This window comes from Accipiter gentilis, chromosome 19, assembly GCF_929443795.1.
Source record: "Accipiter gentilis chromosome 19, bAccGen1.1, whole genome shotgun sequence".
Lineage (NCBI taxonomy): Eukaryota > Metazoa > Chordata > Aves > Accipitriformes > Accipitridae > Astur > Astur gentilis.
The window spans coordinates 24,793,991-24,815,972 of record NC_064898.1 but is presented as its reverse complement, the minus strand read 5'-3'; the positions used below and the strand labels follow the sequence as shown (position 1 = coordinate 24,815,972).

Below are 21,982 nucleotides of genomic sequence, written 5' to 3'. Positions count from 1 at the left end.
TCCCGGGGACACGGCCGGAGGGGAAAAGCGCTGTTATCCTTTCATTTCCTGAGCCCGCTCCGCTGCGGTTTTGCAGGGAGCGGAGACGAGGAAGCGCTCGCCGACGCTCAGCAGCCAGTTCAAGCGGTCCCTGGAGCTGTTGATGAGGACTCTCAGCGTGTGCCAGCCTTTTTTTGTCCGCTGCATCAAGCCCAATGAGTACAAGAAGCCCATGGTAAGTCCTGCTTTCCTCTCCTGGATGCTTTTCGTACAGGACCGCCAGTCACTCTGCCCTGGAGCTTACGGCAAAACTCCTTCAGGCGTCAGCGGAGTCAGGATGGCCCCTGGGTGCTTCGAAAACCAACCCACAGCCTGTTCAGCAAGCAAGGGAGTCACCAAAGGGTTGGCAAAATCAGGCACTTGCTTTGCGATCTGACAGCACCCCAAAACTTTTTGCAGAGGGGGGCCCTTGGCCCTGCCTTTCTTCCCAAGGATGACCTCGAGGAATTCACCCTGCAGCCCTTTCTCCTATAGGAAATGCCTCTGAATTTCCACCGGCGGTAGGCACCTCCCTAAGAGAGATTTAGGCTGAGCTGTAGGGCCCTGGGTTTAGTCCTATGGCAGGGTTCAATGTTTTCTAGAAGTGATTCCCCTTCCCATGGGTGTTTTCTACAAAATCTTTGCTCCCAAGGGGTCTCACTCATTTTCACCCCGTTTGATCCTTTCAACTGCTATATTTTTGCACAAATTGCAAAAGCACGATTCTAAAAGGAGAGAAACAAGAGGCAAAATAGCACAGAGGAAAGGTGGGAGGAATTATTGTGCTTTGATTCCCAGGGACTTGCTTCAAAAGCAACATTCTGGGGACAAACTTTAAGGAGCAAATGAAAGGGAAGGAGATGGCTGTAAATCCCCCTGACCACAAACTGCTCACAGAGGGGACTCCGAGTTTTTCAGCGAAAGGCAGACAATAAGGCGGGTGCTGAACATCCCAATCCCACTGTCAGCACCTTTCAGGATTGGACCCTGGTGCTGTTAGCAATCACTGTTAGCTGCTCACCACTCTTAATAGTGATACTGCTTGAGGAGGAAGAGCTTTATTTAATAATAATTACAGCTGTTTGTTTCTGTGAATCATTTTGCCCATGCCTTTGCACTTCAGTAGCGGTTAATCTAGCCAGAGCTGGAGCTTTATCTAAAGTCAGTGTTTGTTAGCAAAGCTCAGCTGAGTGCAAAAAAAGCATAAAATACTGAATTTCAGAGCTGTTATGTACAAGCAGTGTTTGTTTGAAACTTATTTTTGCTGTTCAGTGAACCTAATATGATGCAGGGCCAAAGGTTTTGTGGCTCTCTCAGAGTAGTTTACTGTGCCCTTCTCCTGGTTTTGGTGAGCATAAAAAGGCACCTAACAGCATGTTAATGGAATACTTTGGGTTAATATTTAACAATATGTCTGATCTGAGATTATCATCTGAGCTGAGATCTGAATAAGACCACCTTTAAGAACATGGGTGATGTTGAGAAATAGATGTACATCCTGAACTGATGTTAACAAATTATTTCCAATGCCCTGACTTTGAGCTGCTTTTACACCTATGTGTCTGCGATTCGGTCTGGCATTTTGTGTCCTGCACAGGAAGTCTGTATTTCATCAGTTCTTGCAAGAACTAAGCCAGAATTCTCTGTCCAACCCATTTATCTACAAAACTTTCAGTGGGACATAAAAACAGCTCTATGTTTGTAAGAATTGGGCAAAGAGAAATTAATCTCCCCATTAAAGGAATGAGTGGATAAGCTAACAGTGAATCAGAGACTGTAGTGCTATATGATATGAAATGTGATTTCTTGCTAAATTTATTTTTGTCCTTGGTTTAATAATACAAAGGAAAAAAACATCCCAGGTAGTGGTAAACAGAGCTGTGCAGGGTGACTGCAAAAGAGAATGTTTTCTGGGAGTTCATTTTCTGTCCCTGGCTTTGAAGGAAAGTATACTGATAGTGATAGGAAATGGGATAGTGGGAAGTGAAAGGTCAGTGGAAAGTCCTGACTGTTTGTTACTTCATGTTATTTTAAAGCTTTTGCTTCCTTCTAAAATGTGCTTTGGGGGAAAAAAAAAATTGTTTGCATCAGGATGCTGGCTGGAGTTCTCTGGGTCTGTACATCAACCCACACTGCTGTTTCTGAGTATTGCTTTGTTGCTCTGGTTAGTCAAGAGAAATGCATGGGATGAATTAGGTAAAAAACCATGCAAAGAAAGTCAAAACTGTCTCCGGCAGTCTGTGCCTCATCAGGGCCCAATGCCAGGAGCTCATAGTTGCCCACATGTGCAATGAACTAGCCTTACAAACTCCAGACGGTTATTTGCCAGCCCACAACCTCTCACATACCCTTCTGCTTCATGGCAGGGGGAGACACAGCAACACACACCCTTTCCTCTGCACCTTTCTTGTCCCCAATACCCACTTTAGATAGGGACAGCTTGAGGCCAAAGCTGGATGATGCTACTTTCTGCCTTTTCCTCATTCATCCATTGTCTTCTCCTGGGATCAGCATCTGTCTCACTTCACTCCAGCACTTTCATGGCTAAGTGGCTCCTACGAGCTGGTCGAAAAGCTTCTTCCAGGAATGGCGAGATGGATGCATCCATACAGCAGATCCTGCTGTCCGAGGAGATGCATCTGAGATACAGGGATATCTGAGATACAGGCACATACCTATATGTCTCCTCACTCACTTCAGCGAGAGCCTAGGTGACTCTCATTTTAGATGTCTGTACATGCACAGATGCTCCCATTTTAGACAGCTGAAGGGAGGGCAGACGAATAACACCCTGGCAGTATCTCTTTGACCCAGGCTGCGATTTACTCTCCTGGCTTTCTGTGGTGTGCCAGCACCACACCACGTCCACCTTTATTTTACACTTGGGTTGAACGCTTTTTGGATGCTCCCTGCAGACAACATCAGGCTGCAAGAGGGTGCTCGCAGGGGCTCCAGGATCCTCCTCAATGCACTGAAGCATGGCAGAGATTTTCCTGAACCTCCTTTTGTTTCAAGCAAATCTGCCCATCTAGCAGCACCTCTCATTAGCCACCCCGAGGCACCCAAAGCAAGGGAGAGCGGCCAAGTTTATTAGCAAACATCTGCAAGGACTGGGTTACCCATGTGTGCTGTCTGGCCTTGAAACAGTCCATTGCTTGTCAGGAGCAGCCACAGATGCTGAGCTGAGATTTGTCCTTTCCCTGAAACCCTCAGCTGGTCTCGGTTCTGACCTGTTCATTTTAAGTTCCTCGGATGTCTTCCTGGACAGGGTGGTTTGATGATAACAGGCTTATCTCAGGGCTCCGGCATCTCCAAGCCTTCACTCTTCCTTTGTGTGTCTTCGGGGTGTCACCTACCCTAAGATGAACTGGTGCAGGCACCCTAAGACCTTTGAGTGTCTGAGCCTTCGCTGATATGGTCCTCTGTTTCCTCTGCCAGCAAAAGGGCACTGCCCTGCCCATCCAGGAGTGCTGTGATCATGCTGGTAAAGCTCAGAGTGGCAGCCAGAAGTTAATGACCACAAGTCATCATTGCGAAGGTGACTGTATGGTTTGACCCTTGTAGATGCAGAATTGCTGCCCATTTTCCCAGGGTGATGTTCACCGTTGCATCGTGCTCTCCAGTTCTTCTCTCGGTCCTTTGTGTAATGTGTAGGACACATCCAGTCTTGTAAACAGGAATTAAAGAAACGTAGTGAGTCAAACACACACAGCAGTTCATAGGATCAGGCCCATGACAGCCAACAGTCCTATGGCCTTGGGTCCCCAAGTGAAGGATTTGGGTGGTTGCCTGACTTGCTTGCCCCACACATCTTCAGTGTCCCCACTCTCCTATGGCCGATCCAGGCCAAGGTGTGTAATGAAACCACTGTGTCCTGTAACCTCCCCAGCTCTTTGACCGGGAGTTGTGCATCCGTCAGCTGAGGTACTCAGGGATGATGGAGACCATCCGGATACGCCGAGCCGGCTACCCCATCCGCTACACGTTTGTGGAGTTCGTGGACCGGTACCGGGTACTCATGCCCGGGGTGAAGCCAGCATACAAGCAGGTGAGCATCTTCTTCCACGGGTAACGATTGCTCTCTGCTGGGCTTTCCAGAGATATTTATGGGGTGTGCATTCTCTCCAAAAGCTATTACGCAACATTTGATCCCCAGATGTTACAGTGGTGCTCTGGGCTTTCCAAGTGAAGGAAAAATGGTTATGGGGCTGGCAGGGACAGGTAGCCATATTCAGCCTATCCCTCTCACCTTTTATGTGGTGACAGTAAAGCCCTGGGAGCCTCATTAGCAGAAAACTGCTGGAATTGGGACCAGAAAAGGTCCCCACTGGGCTTGGGAGGAGTAATGGGTGAGACTGGTCCTGGTGAATCCCACCCCCTCTCCTACAAGGGCGACCTGCGTGGGACGTGCCAGCGCATTGCTGAAGCAGTGCTTGGGAAGGATGATGACTGGCAGATCGGCAAGACAAAGATATTCCTGAAGGTAGGTGGTTCTCCACGTCCCCCCTGCCATCTGGGACCCTTGCCTGCAAAGGGGTCTCCTACCATTCCCTTTCCATCACAAAACATCACCCTTTCCCATGGTCTCTGGGCTGACGTGGCAGTGGGTAGAACTTGGGCCAAGGCAGGATATTTGGGATCGGCAGTGGGCAGGAGGAAGCCCTGGCGCTCTGCCAGCACTGATGGATGCACATACCCACACGGGCGCAGAAATAGTCACATACAACGCACGGCCTTTTCCCTCCTGGGCTCGGTTGCTGAACCTCATCTCCTGCCTTCACCCAAAAAGCACAGCAGCAGGAAGGACATCCATGGAAAGCCCTGCAGAGAGAGGGACTGAGAGCAAAACAGGCTCGCTTTGCTTTCAACATGTCCTTGAGCAACCCAAGACATACCTAGAGCCTCCCTTTCTGCATCGGTCTGGCTGACACAGGGCAGCCCAACATTGCAGGTCCCCTGCAGCCCCATTCACACTCATTTCTCTTTACAAACCCACTCCTGTGTTGCTGTGGGAAGGTGAGGCTGAGCTGGCCAGGAACCAGGCTGTAAGCAAAGGCTTCCCTTGAGTAAAAATCTTAGCGGTAAACACTGACCGCTCGTGTCTACATTCACCCCCAACATCATCCCCGGCACGAACAGCCCCATCTCTTCCCTAGAAGCTGTTCCCACTAGTGGCTCTTTCCAGAGCCCGTTATCAAGATCTCACAGCTGTCAGGGAAGGAAACTGAGAAACTGGGAGGCCCCGAGGGGCCACGTGAGGTCGAGAAAAGCAGGAAACGTGTGGAGCTGTCTCTGCTGCACCCAGCACAGCGGGGCTCAGCGTGCCGCAACCGGGAAAGAAATCCGAGTTACAAACGGCATGGGAGGAATCAATAGAAAGCTTGGACGGTTACATCTGAAAGCCTCAGGGCAAGGAAATTCAGTGTTTCAGGAGCTGTTTTGTTCTTAGGGTATGAAGGCGTTGCAGCCTTGGCTAGAGGGAATGATGGGACCCAGGCAGCCTGGAGTTTGTTCCCAAACTTCTCCAGTGCTCCCAGAAACTGTTCCCGTGGCCGACAGCACTAGCAGGGAGCTCTGCATGGAAGGGCAATGCAGTTGGGTTGTTTTCAGACTATGAAGTATTGCATATGCAGCTTCTGGATGCTCTGAGTCACTTAGGAACGAAGGCAGTGGATCACTAGGGTTTATGTTAGGATTTCCCCAGTGAATAGGTGGGATGTAAAATGTCCCAAGAGTTTATTTTGGACGTCTCCTTTGGGAAAGGGCCTCGTACCACCCCTCCTGCCACATGTCAGGCAGATAGAGAGCTTGAGACATGGCTGCTGTGTCACTTTGTCCCACAGGACCACCATGACATGCTGCTGGAGATTGAGAGAGACAAGGCCATTACGGACAAAGTCATCCTCATCCAGAAGGTGGTCCGCGGGTTTAAAGACAGGTAGGTGTGAGCCCCACTGCCAAATGGGAGGTGGGCGATGTGGGATGCTTCACCCAGCAAGCGGCTCCTGGGGGATGCGTCAGTCCCTCGGTGCCCATCTGATCTGCCCAGCCTGCAGCTGGGAAGAGGGGAGCCCTGATGTTTTGGCACTCAGGTGCAGTAAGCATGGAGGAAAACAGCAGAGGAAAGAAGAGGGAAACACGTTATCTGACTGCCTTAAACATGGTCAGAATAGTACCTTCTGTCCCTGTTCAGTGCTGTCTTCGGGGGAGCTGATGTTTGCTATGACAATGCAGCAGTGGGACTCTGAGCCTGCTAAAGGCAACGCTAAGCCTCCAGTCTATGGGGATCCCCACAAGACTGCAATGGGACAACTGGGTCATCCTGACTAACATTGCTCTCCCCAGAGCCCAACGGGTTCAGGACTCTTCCATTTGCAACCTCGTTGCCAGACTTGAGTTGGGGGGGCAGGTAGTCTGTGGGGAGCTCACGGCACAGTTGTGGAAGAAGACGGGGAGCCACAGCCAAGGACAAGCTTCACCCGCAGAAGAGGGACAGTTCTTGGGGCTTTGGGTTCTTTGACTGTCCAAGCCATAGCTGTGACTCAGGTTGTGCCTTAGGCTTTGCAGAAAGGGCTCATGCTGGGAAACTCAGCAATCTTTCCCATGTAATCCTAGTGAGACCCCCAAGCCCTTCCAATGCGAATGTCTCCAAGGTGTCTACAGGTAGAACCGGGCCAGGCTAAGATGGATGGGAGGAGCAGATGAGGGTAGCAGGGTGGTGTTCCTGACGTTTGATCTTGATCATCTGGGTGAGACTGAATCTGTTTTCAGGCGCTAGGACTGGAGTGGGGGGAGCAGGCAGGGAAGAGATTTCAGATGCGAGAGGAGGGTGCAGGGCAGGGGGAAGGAAGGGACCATTCTCAGCATCTCCTGCTCTGCCCATTCCCATAACCTGGCAGAACCTGCCTGCAGAGACCTATCAGAGGGAGCCCCTACAGATCTTTTTATGAAAGCGAGGAGAGCTGGGGAAGACTTTTTCAGGGCAAAAATGCAGTGTTTACTCCACGTGGCTGCTCAGTTTCAAATCTCCAAAGAATGAGGCCCAGGAGATGATAATAACTTGTGGCCAAACCGCAGAGGCAAGTGATTGAAATGCCTTTGCAGGTCCAATTTCCTGAAAGTGAGAAATTCAGTCCTGATGATTCAGAGATACTGGCGCGGACATAACTGCAGGAAGAACTACGGTGCAGTAAGTACAGCGGTGCTTCCTCACACCTCTGCCTTCCTACCTCTTTCAGCTGGGACATACGTAAGAGTTTCCTGGCTCAAAATGCCCCACTGGGAGGAGGGGGTGGGGTTGGCTTTTATCAGTTGGAGCAATCAATGGAGGTTTGCTCTTGCTGCTTTGCCTTCTCATTGAAGAAAGCACCTGACCAACTTCTAGCTGTCCTTTCCCCCATCCATTGCACCAACAGGTCACTTGGGGTTTTAAAAGTCTTCCCCTAGTTTCCAGGTGACTGAAAACTCAAGAGCAGCTTCCTCTGAAAAACAGACTCCATCTCCAGGTGGGACCATATCTAGGTTTCTCCCCAGGCCAGTCCATGGCCGCCTCCTCTCCTTGTCCCAGGTGGCTCTCACCCAGCAGCAGGTCATTTGGGAAGTATGTTGGGGTCTAGAGTGTCTCAATATCATCCTCCAAGCCTGCAATTTGATAGGAATAGCCACTTCCAGGCTGGTCAGAATGCCATGAAACAGCACCTTGACTGTCAGGCAGGAGGTCTGCAGATGCTGGACCTCCATGGGAGCAACCCTCGTGGCTTGTGGCTACCTTGAGATGACCAGCCAGACCCCCTGAGGGCTCTCAAGGGCAGAAAATCCATAGGACTCAGTGAGGAAGAAGCTGCCTTTGTGCTTCCTGGGCTTTGAATCAGTGCAGCAGCCGGAGGGCTTCATTTCTCCACCCTCTTGGAGAACCTCCCTCCCAAAGGCTTATCCTGGTGGGGGCTGATTTCAGTGGCTCTTGTTTACAGCTGTGCAAGAAGGAGATTAGCGATGGAAATCTGCTTATGGTGGGCGAGCCCCAGGGTGGTGGGGTGGTTTCATCCTGCTCCCTCTTGCAGATGCGGATCGGCTTCCTGAGACTGCAGGCCCTCTACCGATCCCGCAAGCTCCACAAGCAGTACCACATGGCTCGCCGGCGGATCATCGAGTTTCAGGCACGGTGCCGGGGCTACCTGGTCCGTAGGGCTTTCCGCCACCGCCTCTGGGCTGTCCTCACCGTCCAGGCATATGCCCGGGGCATGATCGCCCGAAGGCTGTATAAGCGTCTCCGGGGGGAAGTAAGTACCACGGAAAAGAGGTCGGTCATGGGAAACGGAGGTGGGGAGAGGGGAAATAAACACCCTTCTGCACCACGTGCTCGGGGGATTGTTTTTTAAAGAGCAAAAAAAGAATTTAAAAAATAACTAGATGCCTATTCAAAAGGGCTCTTGTGTTTATTCCGCCAGTATCATCGACGCCTGGAAGCAGAGAAACTTCGGCTGGCTGAAGAGGAACGACTCCGAAAGGAGATGAGTGCCAAGAAAGCCAAAGAGGAAGCTGAAAAGAAGCACCAAGTACGCAGGGACTGATTTGTTTCTGGGGCTCTGTCTCTGTTTTCCAGGGACTGGTTTTGCTTCTTTGAGGGGGAATGCCAAAAATATCTAAGGGATTTCTGCCCTGCTTGAGCGGTTTGTATTTAATTCACTAAAGTACTCTATGCTCTAACTAGTTTGAAGCTGCTCCAGAATTTCTGATCTGTTGCACAGGAATGCCAGAGATTATGGTTATTATTCACTTGCTTTTGCTATTGTATAAAGGCTGAAGGGGGAACTGGGACACTCTGTGTGTGTGCACATACATGGTTGTTGTATAAAAGAAAAAAAATAAGGTCAGTGAGAGTCTCTGTGCATGGACCAAGCCCCCTAAACAGGCACTAAGGAAGGAAAAAATGTTATTGCTTTGTCCCTCTGCAGTTAGGAAACTGAGGCATGGACATGTCACTGATTTGCTCCAAGTCACGATGATGGTATAGTGCCCCAAGCACAGGGCAGTCTGCCTTTTTAAAGCCAGGCCCTGCAGAATTTAGTGCCAGCTCTTTCGAGGGAGCAGTTCACTCATTGTACTTGTCGTCTTGCAGGTACGCCTGGCCCAGCTGGCGCGGGAAGATGCCGAGAGAGAAGTAAAGGAGAAAGAGGAAGCACGTCGGAAGAAAGAGCTCTTGGAAAAAATGGAGAAAGCTCGCAACGAGCCAGTGAACGACTCGGAAATGGTGGACAAAATGTTTGGATTCCTGGGGACGACCTCCTCCCTGCCTGGCCAGGAAGGACAGGCACCCAATGGCTTCGAGGTACTAGAAACATACACAAGCCTGGTTATCACATGAAAGGCTTTAGCAACACATTAATGAGTCAGGGGAGAGTATGGCAATACGAAAGTGGGTCTCTGAAGGCTTCCTTCAAGACCAGGCTCTTCTGTGTAGCCCCAGAGGGTTACCATGCTGTGGCTGGGGACAGACAGGCAGTCTGCAGGCTTTCTCTGGGGCCATGGAATGGAGGAGAGCAATATCACTAGAAGATCATTGAGGACCCGTGGCCTTTGAGATCTTTTTCTTCATGGTTCACCACAGCTCACGGCATTTAGCTCTTGGACACCCTTTCCCCATGCTAGGAGTGGGGCCATGCTTGTTGCTTCTCCTACTGCTCTGGGGACATTCCTGGACACAGGCATGTCCTTCAGGACTTGGGCTTTGCATGGGCTCCAGAGTTATATTTAATGATTTTCCCTCCAGCTGGCTTTTCCTTTGGGGATGGAAATCAGACGGACAGAAGTCAGGCCCAAAGGGAAAGGGTAGTTCAGTATTTAAAGCCATGCTGAGTGCCTGACATGTCCTTCCCCACCAGGATCTTGAGCGAGCACAGAAGGAGCTGGAGGAAGAAGACCTGGATGCAGCATTACCTCTCCCTGAGGAAGAGGAGGAAGATCTCTCGGAGTACAAATTTGCCAAGTTTGCTGCCACGTATTTCCAGGGCACGACAACACACACCTACATCCGCCGGCCTCTCAAGCAGCCTCTCTTGTACCATGAGGATGAAGGAGACCAGTTGGTGAGGCAGGGGATGGAAAGCCTCGAGCAGGGCAGGGTGGGTTGGAACAAGCCTGGGGAACCCTTCAGCCAAAGGGTACGAACAGTTTCCCTTTGGGATACACTGGTGTGCTCGTGGTTTGGTGGAGAGCACAGCCCTCGTCTGCTGCACGAGTGTCAGTAGACACTGTCCCACCAGCATCCTTTGAGCACTGACAAGACCACAAGGGTTAGAGGGATGTAGCGGTAGAGGGGTGAGTCCATCTCTGTACCCTGATATTTGTGTTAAGATAATTAATGAAGTACTCTAGGCTCAGGACATGGATGATAAAAAATTGTTGAACGAGTACCGCTTGTAAAGCAGCTACTCGGCAGCTGTAAAAGTTGCTTCTTACCTTGTCATATGCACCAGTGCAGAGCTAGCAGAGAAGAAACACTTGATCTATAGCCAGCAGTACAAGAGCAGAACCGTACTGAATCTGCATGGTTATAAAGAACATTACATTGGCCATGAACTTGCCTTCACTGTGGTTCTCCTTCCTCTCTGCAGCGGGTTAGAAGCTGCCAGTCACTGCCCCTCTATAAGGCTGGCGTCTCCTGGCCAAGAAACAAACCTCTTGTAGGGTGCACAGGCACACTCATGATGGCACGAACGCAGAGCCTGAATTTGCGGTCCCAGCCACCAGCCAGCCCGGCTTGTTCAGACGGAGTGTTCGTTGCAGGCAAAACTGTTATGTGTGATGCAGGAAAATGTTTTATCTCCTGCAGATGTACAGAGCAATCCCAATGGATTCAGCATGGCTTGACCACCCCCTCCACTGCCCTGGTGCAAGCTAACGGAGTTAATCTTTCCTTTCAAACAGGCAGCACTTGCTGTATGGATCACTATCCTCCGTTTCATGGGAGACCTCCCTGAGCCTAAATATCACACAGCCATGAGTGATGGTGGCGAGAAGATACCAGTGATGACAAAAATCTATGAGACTCTTGGGAAAAAGACGTATAAGAAAGAACTGCAGGCTCTGCAGGGAGAAGGAGAGGTAACTGCTGTGGCTGTAAAAGAGAAACTATTATTAGCTTTTGGACATTGAAATGTGTTGGAAAGAAACAACTTGTGGGGTTTGCTGCAGGCAGTTTGTCATCTTCATTTGCAATTATGCTCTGAAGGGAGAATTGCCCGTGTGTCACGTGTTGATCTCGTCCCTTCTTCTTCACAGAGAGAACTGAATGTTCCCCAGTAATACAGCCAGGAAAATGCCCTGATATGTCTCACAGGGCTTTGATCTCTCTCCTCCACCTCAGAGGGCAGAAACACATGGGGGGAATGCAATGTCCTGTGTCATTGGTCTGTCATTTGGAGATTTCTTTTTGATCTGCCCTGGGTCAGAAGAGACTAAATTAAAAATGTGCCCTTAATCTTGGAGCAGGAAGTAAAGAGTTACCAGGAGATTAAGCTGTGGAAATGAAGAAGAAAAAAAATCCCTGTTGCACCCTGAGTGCATTTTGGGATGTCACTAGAGGACTTCATCTTAGGACCCTTCCCAGATAAGACGTTGATCTAGATAAATCTCTGTCCATAGCACTGATTTGCTTTCATCTTTGGCAATTACTTTATTCAACAGGACAAGATATTACCTGGTATTGGCATTTTCTAGACAGCACTGTTGCATTTTCAAGAAGTTTTCTGTAGTATCATCTTGACAGGCCCCAGAGGCGTTTTCAGATGTAAATTAACAAATCTCCAAGTTTTTAGAGACAGTGATATCATTCAGCACTTTCAGTGAATTACCTGAGAAGGATAGTAGCCTCATCTGGATTGTAATTCTGTGAAAGTATACACCAAGAATCACCTTTGATTCTTTCTACCCACCATTTCTTGCTTGTTTATTACAAAAAGGCGTATTTTGGCCAATTGAGACATCAGGTAATATGGAAGAGAAGGAAAATTTAAGCTGTCATTTTCCTCTCTGGTTATGTCAGCTCTGGAGAGTGCACAAAAGTGCAGAGAGATGTCTGAGCTGACCCTGAGTGTGATGATATGCAAAACCAGGTTTACAGTAGCAACTTGGCTTTATAATGGATATAAACCATCACATCTGCAGGAGTCCAAGTGTTGATTTGGTGTAAAATCACAAGTGATTATCCATGCCATTTAAATCCCACAGCTGACATAAATTTGGTATGAAAATAGAAAGCCAACAGTAACTTGATGATAGGTAGTCAGTGCCTGGGTCTGTCCTACATCAAATTTATTCTTCTGGGAACTCTGATAGAGCACAGAGCTGATTAACGGTGGTGAAACCACAATGGGCAACTACCCGTCCATGAATCTCTGGCTAGATGACTTCCAGCTCACAAACCTGCTGTGCAAATGGCTCATCTCAGAGAGTGGCCTTGCTCATCTCATTTGCGATGTAGGAACAAGCCTGAATGGTATACAGCAGAACTGGGTGGACCTGGGTTGACTGGGAGTCAGCCATGTATTCAACATAACTTTTTTCAGATGTCCCCAATACGTAATTTTGATCTGAGGAAGGTTCATTGATTAGAGGCTATCTACAAAATTCAGAGCCAGATCTGGGTTTTCGGGGGGCACGGGAATATGGGTCCACACTTCTGGTTCCCACCAGCGTCTGCAATATCTCACCCTGCCGAGGATTAATGGTCTTTTGCAGGAGCCCGGGGGAGGCAGGGAGAGCACGTCCTCGGCAGGGCTCTGTGTCTCACCGCATTGCATCCACGCCTCTTACTTTGCAGAGTACTCACATTGATGGGCACAAGAAGAACAGTGTGCGGCACAAACTGGTCTCCTTAACGCTCAAGAAGAAATCCAAACTGACCGAGGAGGTGAGAGGAGACGCTTGGCCGCCTGGCAGCACAAGTGCCGTTGGATTGTCTGCAGCCCTCTCTGACTCTCTTCTGCTTTTCCCTAGACAACATAGAACCAGCCCTCCTCTGGGTTTGGCGCTACCTGTCTCTCTGCCTGAAAGATTTAAGGAGTGTTTAAGGGGAAAGGTTGGCTTCCCGTGTCTCCTTGAGTCATTCTGCACCTCGCGCCGGCCTCCCCTCGGCTCCCGTTCTCCATCCATCCGGCACCTTCCCTCCCCTCTCCCACAGCCCTCCATCTAGCTGCCGATACCTCCCACCACTCCGCGATGGTCTGAGCGTTATCCCTGCTTTTAGCTTCCTGCCCTCCACCGTGGCGTGGGTAGCAGAGGTGGGGGTCTCACCCACCCTCTGCTCCTCTCCACTGCCAGGGGTAAAACTCCCCACGGGAGCAGTTAGCCCAAGCTGAGAGCTTTTGAAAATCCCATCTCAAAAGAGTGAGGAGCAATAAATTTTTTTTATTTTTTTTTGGGGGGGGGGTGGGGGGGTGGGGGGTGAAAGCAATGCAAAGACATGGATTCAGTCTTCTTTCACACACTGCCATGTCCACTTCCAGAGCAGGCACCTTCTCACCTGGCTGTAGCTGCTTGAGAGCGTAAAAATGCTCTCCGGGATAGTCACCTTCCTTGCCTTTAGGGTCAGTGGGGAGAAATAGGACCCCTAAACAGCTAATGTGGCTCTGAAAGCACTCTAGAAATGCCCGTCTTTCTCCAGCCGCTCTAAATGGAGACTAGGTTGACTAGCTGAGACAGAGAGCTGGTAGGTGGATGAATGCCATCCCTGTTTTCACAAACAGCACCATGCTTATGTGCTTTTGGCTGCATCATTAGCATGGGGAGCGGGTCCATTCTGTCAGTGTTTTAATAATTTTTTTTAATATAACTGAGATAAAGGGACAGGCCTTCCTTGGCAATAAGCTGGGGTTATTCCAGAGACCATTGGTGGCCCTTTTCTGGCTGCAGGACCAGCTCAGAGCTGGGATGGGAGGGTGCCATTGTAGAAAGCCTGGGCAAAGACCAAGCAGGTAGGAGTGTGACTAAACAGGACGATTTTCAGCTTCACTCGTATGTGATTAAAGCCAACAAAATCGCACCCTCCCATCGCCTGAGACCCCACCTGGCTGGTGGAGGGGTCCTCCTGGGGAGCACCACATATTTGGGATGGGGGTGGGGGGGACATAGTAACTGGCCATACTGAAAGAGAGCAATGTGTCTGGTTGGCAGGTGACAAAGAGACTTCACGATGGTGAGTCCACGCTCCAGGGTAATAGCATGCTCGAAGACCGACCCACCTCCAACCTGGAGAAGCTCCATTTCATTATTGGTAATGGCATCCTCAGGCCAGCCTTAAGGTTAGAAATCAAGACAAAGGCATAAACATGCCATTCTTGTCATTCCTTCTTCCTTGAGCTATTGTCCAAATGATTTTGCTGTTGTGTGCATCTTTACAAGGCTCTCATTATATCATTTTTCTAGTTGTGTTGTGTAATACGGCCTGGGCTGGATCACATTCTTTACTATCCATATCAGGCCTGATGGGAAGACCACAAAGAGAGACTCAAATGCTTCTGAAAGTGTTAGTGGCTACTGGATTGGGTTTTTTAATGCTCACTCTTGTTGTTCACTACCCTTTGTTTTCTATTTGACCTTTAAATATCTTTAAATCTATACTAATGAAAACCTCAAACTCATTTCAGTTGCTAAATTAAGCATTCGAAAATTGGAAAGTGCCAAACTAAGGCCAACATCTTTGGTTTAGCCCATTTATATGTGTGTGTGTTATAATACAGTCCTCTTTTACATAGTCTCATGCTCTTTTCACTCACACTTATCTGCTCACCCCAGGAACAGTGGGCATTCTCATCTGATGACCAGCTTCTCGAATTTTCATTTTATCCTCCCAGTTCACCATGAAAACCTTAGCCTTACTTTTCTGCACAAAGTCTGCTCTGAAGGCAGAGGTTGTAGTGTCCCATGGGCTTTCCCATGGGGTTTGTCAGTATAACAGGTTGGCTAACATTTTTGTTGCCTCCCATGTAGACAAGGAAGTACTGTTATTCCTCATTTTGCATGTAGAGAACTAAAGTTAAAGTCAAAAGTGGACATTAAATCCCAAATTGAGACACCTGTCAATGTATGGGCCTGTTTGGATGTAAGAGGTGGACAAACCTTGACCTACACCGGAGCCGATAGCTCCAGCAAATGAATATTCCCAGCTGATGGCCCTCTATGAATGTCAGTTTAGAAGACTTTCTTGGTGTTACTGGGAAATCTCTGTAAGAAGCCAGAATAGATTCCATCATCCAGAGGTGACATTGAGCTTCCTTGAACCTTGAGACTACCTTTTATTTCCCTCTTTCTCTAAGCAGTGTCAGTCAGCTGTGGGAAATCTCAGCTGAAGCACGGGGAAGACTCGGTGGATGTTACAGGACTGGTGATGGATGGCATTTTAGAGACACTGCAACGATCAGGGTGACCATCATAAGGGCAGTTAAATTAATATCCTTGTGATGCTAAAAATGAACTTTTAACTGTCCATCACCTGCAGACAGGGTCTGTCTCTCTCTCTCTCTCTGTTCTTGTTGAAAACCACAACCTCCTTAACTCTAATGCTTTTTTCATTCCTGTTGCAGGGATGAAATCTATTGTCAAATATGCAAGCAGCTGACCCAGAACCCATCCAAAAGCAGCCATGCCAGGGGTTGGATCCTGATGTCCCTCTGCGTGGGATGTTTTGCTCCTTCTGAGAAGTTTGTGAAGGTAAATTGTAGATTATATTTGTCTCATGAATTATCTGCCAGTACATTTTCTTTTCCATCCTTGGGACCAGCTTTTCTCTTGGGTTTCACAGTACAGGGAATCCTGGTCTTTATCTTTGCCAGGAATGAAAATGACATCAAGTTCCTAAGAAAAGTATGCGTGATCCCAGGTTCAATGTCTAAAGTGGATCAGGCGAGCCACTCGTAAAAAGTGACTCTCTCTTTCCTATGATACTAAAGGGAGTGTAAACAACTTGTTCAGATGATGTCTCCTGCACTGTAGGTGTGTGAAGACGTGATTAAATGACTTCTAGCAGGAAAGTTGACTGTGGGAGGCTGCAAGTGGCATTTGTACACCCAAAATAGCCCACATTTCTCCCCTATTTCTCACATGCAAAGGTCTATACATTCATTCAAGCATCTACTGGCTTTGACAGTATGACCTTAGGCCTGTACTCTAACAAACTTGGCAAGGAATAGTACTACACAGCTAATTATAAATATAACTTAATATAAAAAATTGCACATATAAAGGCAAGCGTTTAATTTACCTAGAAGTATATTTGCATGGTTGCTCTCTGCATGCTACAACTTGCCCCACCATGTGTCACACTGAAAACATCCAGCTCTAAACAGCCGCATGAGAGATGACAGGTAACGTATCTTCAGAAGAGCACTGTGGATCAGCAGGACTGAAGTCAGTGGGAGATGCTAAGCAGCTGACGCTTTTGAAAATCAGGTTGTTCTTAAGGATTTTCTTTTTTTTTTCTGGGCAAAGTTTTGTTGCTTAGATTTGAACAGTCTGCCTTCCAAATGAGTTATACACCTACAGTCTGACTAACCCCCTGGCGTGGTTTAAGCCCAGCTGGCAACTAGGCACCACGCGGCCGCTCGCTCATTGCCCTCGCCCCCTGCCCTGCAGTGGGATGGGGAGGAGAATTAAAAAAAAAGTAGAACTTGTGGGTTGAAACAAGAATGATTCAATAACTAAAGTAAAATAAAATGTAATACTAACAATAATAATAATAAAATAATAATAATAGTGAAAAGGAATATAAAAAAAGATAAACCCCAAGAGAAGACAAGTGATGCACAGTGCGGTTGCTCACCACCCACTGAGCAATGCCCAAGCAGCGATCTGGGCCTCCTGGCCACCTCCCCCCAGTTTATATACTGAGCATGACGTTCTGTGGTATGGAATATCCCTTTGGCCAGTTCGGGTCAGCTGTCCTGGCCATGCTCCCTCCCAGCTTCTGGTACACCCGCTGGCAGAGCATGGGAAACTGAAAAATCCTTAACTTAGGATAGGCGCTACTTAGCAACAACTAAAACATCCGTGTGTTATCAACATTATTCTCACATTAAATCCAAAACACGCTGCACCAGCTACTAAGAAGAAAATTAACTCCATCCCAGCCGAAACCAAGACACACACACTGGACTGCTCAAGTTAATCCCCCACCTAAGAGTTTAGCTGGCCCAGGGCAAAGGGCTCAGCACTGTGACTTTGCTTAGCCATGTTATAAGACCTCCTTTGTCCCTCTCAGATCTTTGAATGTTGGAGCCTGGACCTTCTCACTAGTCTGCTGGAGATAAAGATGTTCCATTAATTTCCATAGATATCAGATCAGGTGTCCTCAGCACTGAAAGAGCTGAAGTCAAGAATAGAAATCCCTCCTTCATCCCCAGGCCTTGCCAGTATGAAATCTAATAAAGCAGATAAATCACTGGCAAAGTGGCAGAAAATTAAATTATGACTGGAAATGAGATCTGAGAAAGTATGCCACAGGAGGCTGCGTGGGTTTAAATCTTTAATAGCAGAACATTATTTTAAGTGAGCGAAGTACTTCTCAGAAATAATTTATGGGTAGCTCTGGAGACTCAGACATAGAATCATAGAACACTTTGGGTTGGAAGGGACCTTTCAAGGTCATCTAGTCCAACCGTCCTGCCATGAGCAGGGACATCTTCAACCAGATCAGGTTGCTCAGAGCCCCGTCCAGCCTGACCTTGAATAATTCCAGGGATGGGGCATCGACCACCTCTCTGGGCAACCTGGGCCAGGGTTTCACATGTACCTCTGCCCAAAGTTATGGTCCATGCTGAAATATGTGGCAGTATCCCCAAAAGCTTTGGAGAGGGTTTATACTAATTCTGCCCTTATTCATCACTCTTTTGCACCTTGGGCTGTTGGAGATGATAGGCAGCCTGTGGTGACAGAAAATCCTCGAGTATGAGTACAAACAACATTTGCAGCAGCCCACACCGGGTACCTTTCAAAGCCCCAGTCTTGCAAACAGCAACACACAGGCAGTGACTCGGGCAATGTCTCGGATCTCCTCTGAAGCCACTGTAGTTATCCATGGGGACATTACTGACACCTTCCAGCTTAAATTGTTATGTTTGGAGATAAAACATTCTCATGATGAAATGTTAACTCTGCCCCTGAACCACATACATTCCCATCCAGACTCACTTTTTTTGTTTTGTGAGAAGCAGAGGAATATTCCCTTTGTTGGAGTTCAGTGAATGCTTTGGTTTTGAAGCTACATTAGCCCAGGCCACCTAGTCCAGTCTGTTCTGGGTTGGGAGACAAATTCCATGTCAGTGCCAGACCTTAAAATCTCAGACTCCTATCTATTAGTACCATGTTTTCAGGAGTTAGTAGTCTGCCAAAATCTGATTTACTGTGAGTTCACTGAGTACTGCTTTGACCGTGCAATAGCTACCATTGAATGTATGATAGCCACGCGTTGGCTATCAGCCAGTTAACTAGATGACATTTTGTTAACCTCACTTCTTTTTCAATTGATGTCCTACCTTCTCATTTAGCAGTAATTATCCACCATTTAATAGAAGGAAAAGCGTATGAGGGTAAATATCTCTTAGCGTTTCTTTCCTATACTCTTCCACACAGTGAATGTTGTATCAGACTCCTGGTTACTTTTCTCCTGAAACCTTTAGGCTCTAACTTTAATAGCAGCAATATTATGGAAAAGATGAGGAATTTCAGGAAATTGTTGTGCCTGGAAGTTGTTCCACAACCTTCAAAAGTGTCAGTTAGAACTGAATGTTTTGAGAAGGATTTAGCTGATAATGAGGCAGTCTTCAAGATGTTTTCCTGCTCCCAAATAGGAAGGTCACACTTTGGATCCCATTAGACACCTTTATCACATCTTACGCTAAGCATGGGTCAAGAAACGTTAGCACTCCTGTTCTTTGTACAGATCTTTCAACTAGTAATGGACTTCAGTGGGAAGGTTCAGTCACAAAGGAGAAATACAAAAACTATGTAATGACATAGTTCATTATTAACAGCATAATTAAAACCTACGCTTTTACACAGCATCAGCTGCTTGCAGTCATTTGCAACAGCTCCCATCCATATAACCGGGCTGTATTACCTAGTTATTTCAGAGTATCTCTGTAAGTTACTATTGACAGAGACAGCTGTCTCTCTACCCGTGTTATTTATGGACTGACAGTGTTTTAGAGCAGACTGTGTTACTGAAGGAACAACTGTATGCTATCATTCAGAGAACTCTTTATCTGTAAAGTCTCTCTGAAAATAATATGATTTACAGAACTATTAGTCTTAGCTACCTTTTTGGCCAAGATGTTTATGTAATATTTTTGAGTGTATTATCTTTCATATTGTGGAAGTCACTGGATTTAATTTTCTCTACAGTAATGTGGTTTTATTTTTAATATACAGTGAAGTGCTTCAAATTCTGGTTTGGGATCTTCTAAAATGCAATTTAAAACCTGACTAAAGAAACATCTGTTTAGTGTAATTGTGACGGAACTTTTGTACTGGCTGCTAAGTGTTCTGAATAGCATTTGCTTACAATTCCCCTGGATCATTACTTATGAGTCTTTTTCATTCACTCCCATCTTTTTGGCCAACATTCAATAACGCTTTATAATACATCTTTAAAGTACAGAGATAGAAAGCAGTGGCAGCAATAGCAGGAATAGAGAAGCTGCTGCACTGGCTTTGATCAAAGGTCTGTCTAGGCTGGTACCTTATCTCCACCGATGCCAGAAATGCACAGTATAGGAACAAGGCAAGGGTGCAGCAACGTGATGTAGGAACACCCTAAGCCTGAGTGGTATCACTGCCATTAGTCCCACAGAGCTTTTCTCCAGTAAAACGTTGCTTTTTAACCTTTGCAAATGCTTGGCCTCTAGAGCCCATGGTCTAACCAACGTGTTCCCTGCTGCCAACAGTATTTAAGGAACTTTATCAATGGAGGCCCCCCAGGTTATGCTCCCTATTGCGAAGAGAGGCTGAGGCGGACGTTTGCCAACGGGACAAGGACACAGCCACCCAGCTGGCTGGAGCTGCAGGTACGAGCCCTTCCATCCCCTCCCCAGGCAGCTGGGGCTCAGGGTTTAAGTCTTTCACTATCATGGGAACCACATTTCTGGCAGGACAGAAAGTAGCATGACAATATACCTATTTCTCTCAAGAATTTTCATGTATTTCCAAGATATGGCATTCCTCGTGCATCCTGGCTTTGCTCCAGAGTATGTTGAAGATCAGTATCTTTGGCTACATCAATACTTTTAAATTAAATGTTCTCAAGAGTGCTCTCGGGCATTGAGGCCAGCTGGCACGGAGCAAGCCCCCATGTACGCTAGGAAACTGTCTTCCCGATGAACGTGGCCACAGGCAAACTGCCTACTGAGAATGGTCCCTTGGACTTCTTCGGGGACAGCCGTAGCTGGAGCAGGCACAGTTTATACAGTAATTGTTCATTTTCTATGCTGATTTACTAGCATAGACAGCTGTGCTCCAGTGCCCAGGAGCATTCCTGGGCATGCTTGGATTTACTGGATTAGGCATTTTGATGACTGAATGTATTAAATAAAAAATCTGGGACTTCCAAGTGCTTCTAGCGGCTGAGCGTACATTATCCTGTTGAGAAGTATGTTATGGTAGTGTTGAAAAGCAGCCAGTCAGTGAGATCAGGAATTAGAAAATGGTTACCACAGTTGGGTGGAAGAGTATGTAGGTAAATGGTCTCAGTGGGATTGAAATACACATGTCTTTATAAAGTTTGACTTTAATCCACTAGGCAACCAAGTCCAAGAAACCGATCATGCTGCCTGTCACATTTATGGATGGGACAACAAAAACGCTGTTGACCGACTCTGCAACAACCGCTAAAGAGCTCTGTAATTCTTTGGCCGACAAAATCAGCCTGAAGGACCGATTTGGCTTTTCGCTTTACATTGCACTTTTTGACAAGGTATATCTTAAGTTAGGTACCTGACTAGCTCTATGAAAGAAGAGGGAGGTTCTCTGTGCCGTCACATATCTTCCAGAGGGTAGAAGGTCCCTGTGCTCTGAGTAAATGGCCAAGCCTTGAGGTCGGGAAGAAAGATTTCTACAGTGCAAGTCCCAGCATGATTTTCACAATAAGAGTAGTTAAATGCTGGAGCAAGGCTGTAGAGACACTATGAAATCTCCCTCCTTGGAGATATTCAGAATTTAACAGGAGAAGGCATGAGGCAACCTGATCAAAGATGGTCCTGCTCTGACCAGTGGGTTGGACCAGAAACCTCCAGAAATGCCTTTCCACCTACATTATTCTGTGATGCTATGCTCTTACTCTCAGTCAAGATACTTTGAGGTGAAATTCCAGTAAAACAGCCTGGATTTTTATGCAAGGGAGGAAATATATTTAACTGGAAAGCTAATGGTTGAAATTAAGCTTCTAAAATGAGCTAAAATCTGAACTGCCATACCTGCATTGGCATTTAACCCAATTTATTTAACCTCAAAACATGCTTTTTTTTAGAAATTCTGTAAAAATAAAGGTAAGCATAAATGAGAAGGCAAAACAGACCTAAGGTAAAACTTCATCAGGTGAGACAACAGCTGCAAGCCAATGAAACAGAATTATTCCTACAGCAGCTGTGTAAGAGGATGAAGTATATTCTCACCTCCAGATGTGGCCATCTCTGCCTGTGGGTGGAGAAGAAAATGGTTTATACTCCATCTTCTTGGCCGTTTTTGAGGAGACGTTCATCCAGGGATGTTCACTCAGCAGATATAGTGCTTTAGGGCTTCATGCCAGACCACAGTGAGAAGACAGAGGTGATAAATCTTCCGTAATAGGACAGGCTTTTTGTTCTGGATTTGTCTGCTGCTCGGCATGGTTGGATCCAAGTCCATGACACTGAAACAGGGTGTTTCAAAGCACAGTACGAATAAACAATACTTTGTAATGGGAACATTGGCTTTGCTA

The 21,982-nt window shown here is 47.2% G+C and overlaps 1 protein-coding gene across 7 annotated transcripts in view; it reads left to right on the top strand.

Moving 5' to 3' along the window:
- Positions 1-21,982, top strand: part of MYO7A (myosin VIIA) — a 103,883-nt gene that overhangs the window by 63,810 nt on the left and 18,091 nt on the right. For 4 of the 7 annotated variants that reach the window (XM_049823662.1, XM_049823661.1, XM_049823660.1 and 1 more), the window contains 15 exons: positions 77-214; positions 3,908-4,066; positions 4,409-4,501; positions 5,862-5,956; positions 7,123-7,207; positions 8,079-8,297; positions 8,466-8,573; positions 9,137-9,346; positions 9,900-10,103; positions 10,945-11,121; positions 12,839-13,096; positions 14,191-14,318; positions 15,600-15,726; positions 19,956-20,075; positions 20,807-20,980. In XM_049823662.1, the coding sequence (XP_049679619.1) occupies positions 77-214; positions 3,908-4,066; positions 4,409-4,501; positions 5,862-5,956; positions 7,123-7,207; positions 8,079-8,297; positions 8,466-8,573; positions 9,137-9,346; positions 9,900-10,103; positions 10,945-11,121; positions 12,839-13,096; positions 14,191-14,318; positions 15,600-15,726; positions 19,956-20,075; positions 20,807-20,980 (2,295 nt within the window). The remainder of the gene's footprint in view (positions 1-76; positions 215-3,907; positions 4,067-4,408; positions 4,502-5,861; positions 5,957-7,122; positions 7,208-8,078; positions 8,298-8,465; positions 8,574-9,136; positions 9,347-9,899; positions 10,104-10,944; positions 11,122-12,838; positions 13,097-14,190; positions 14,319-15,599; positions 15,727-19,955; positions 20,076-20,806; positions 20,981-21,982) is intronic. The other 3 variants (XM_049823664.1, XM_049823663.1, XM_049823665.1) reach the window with 1 other exon arrangement.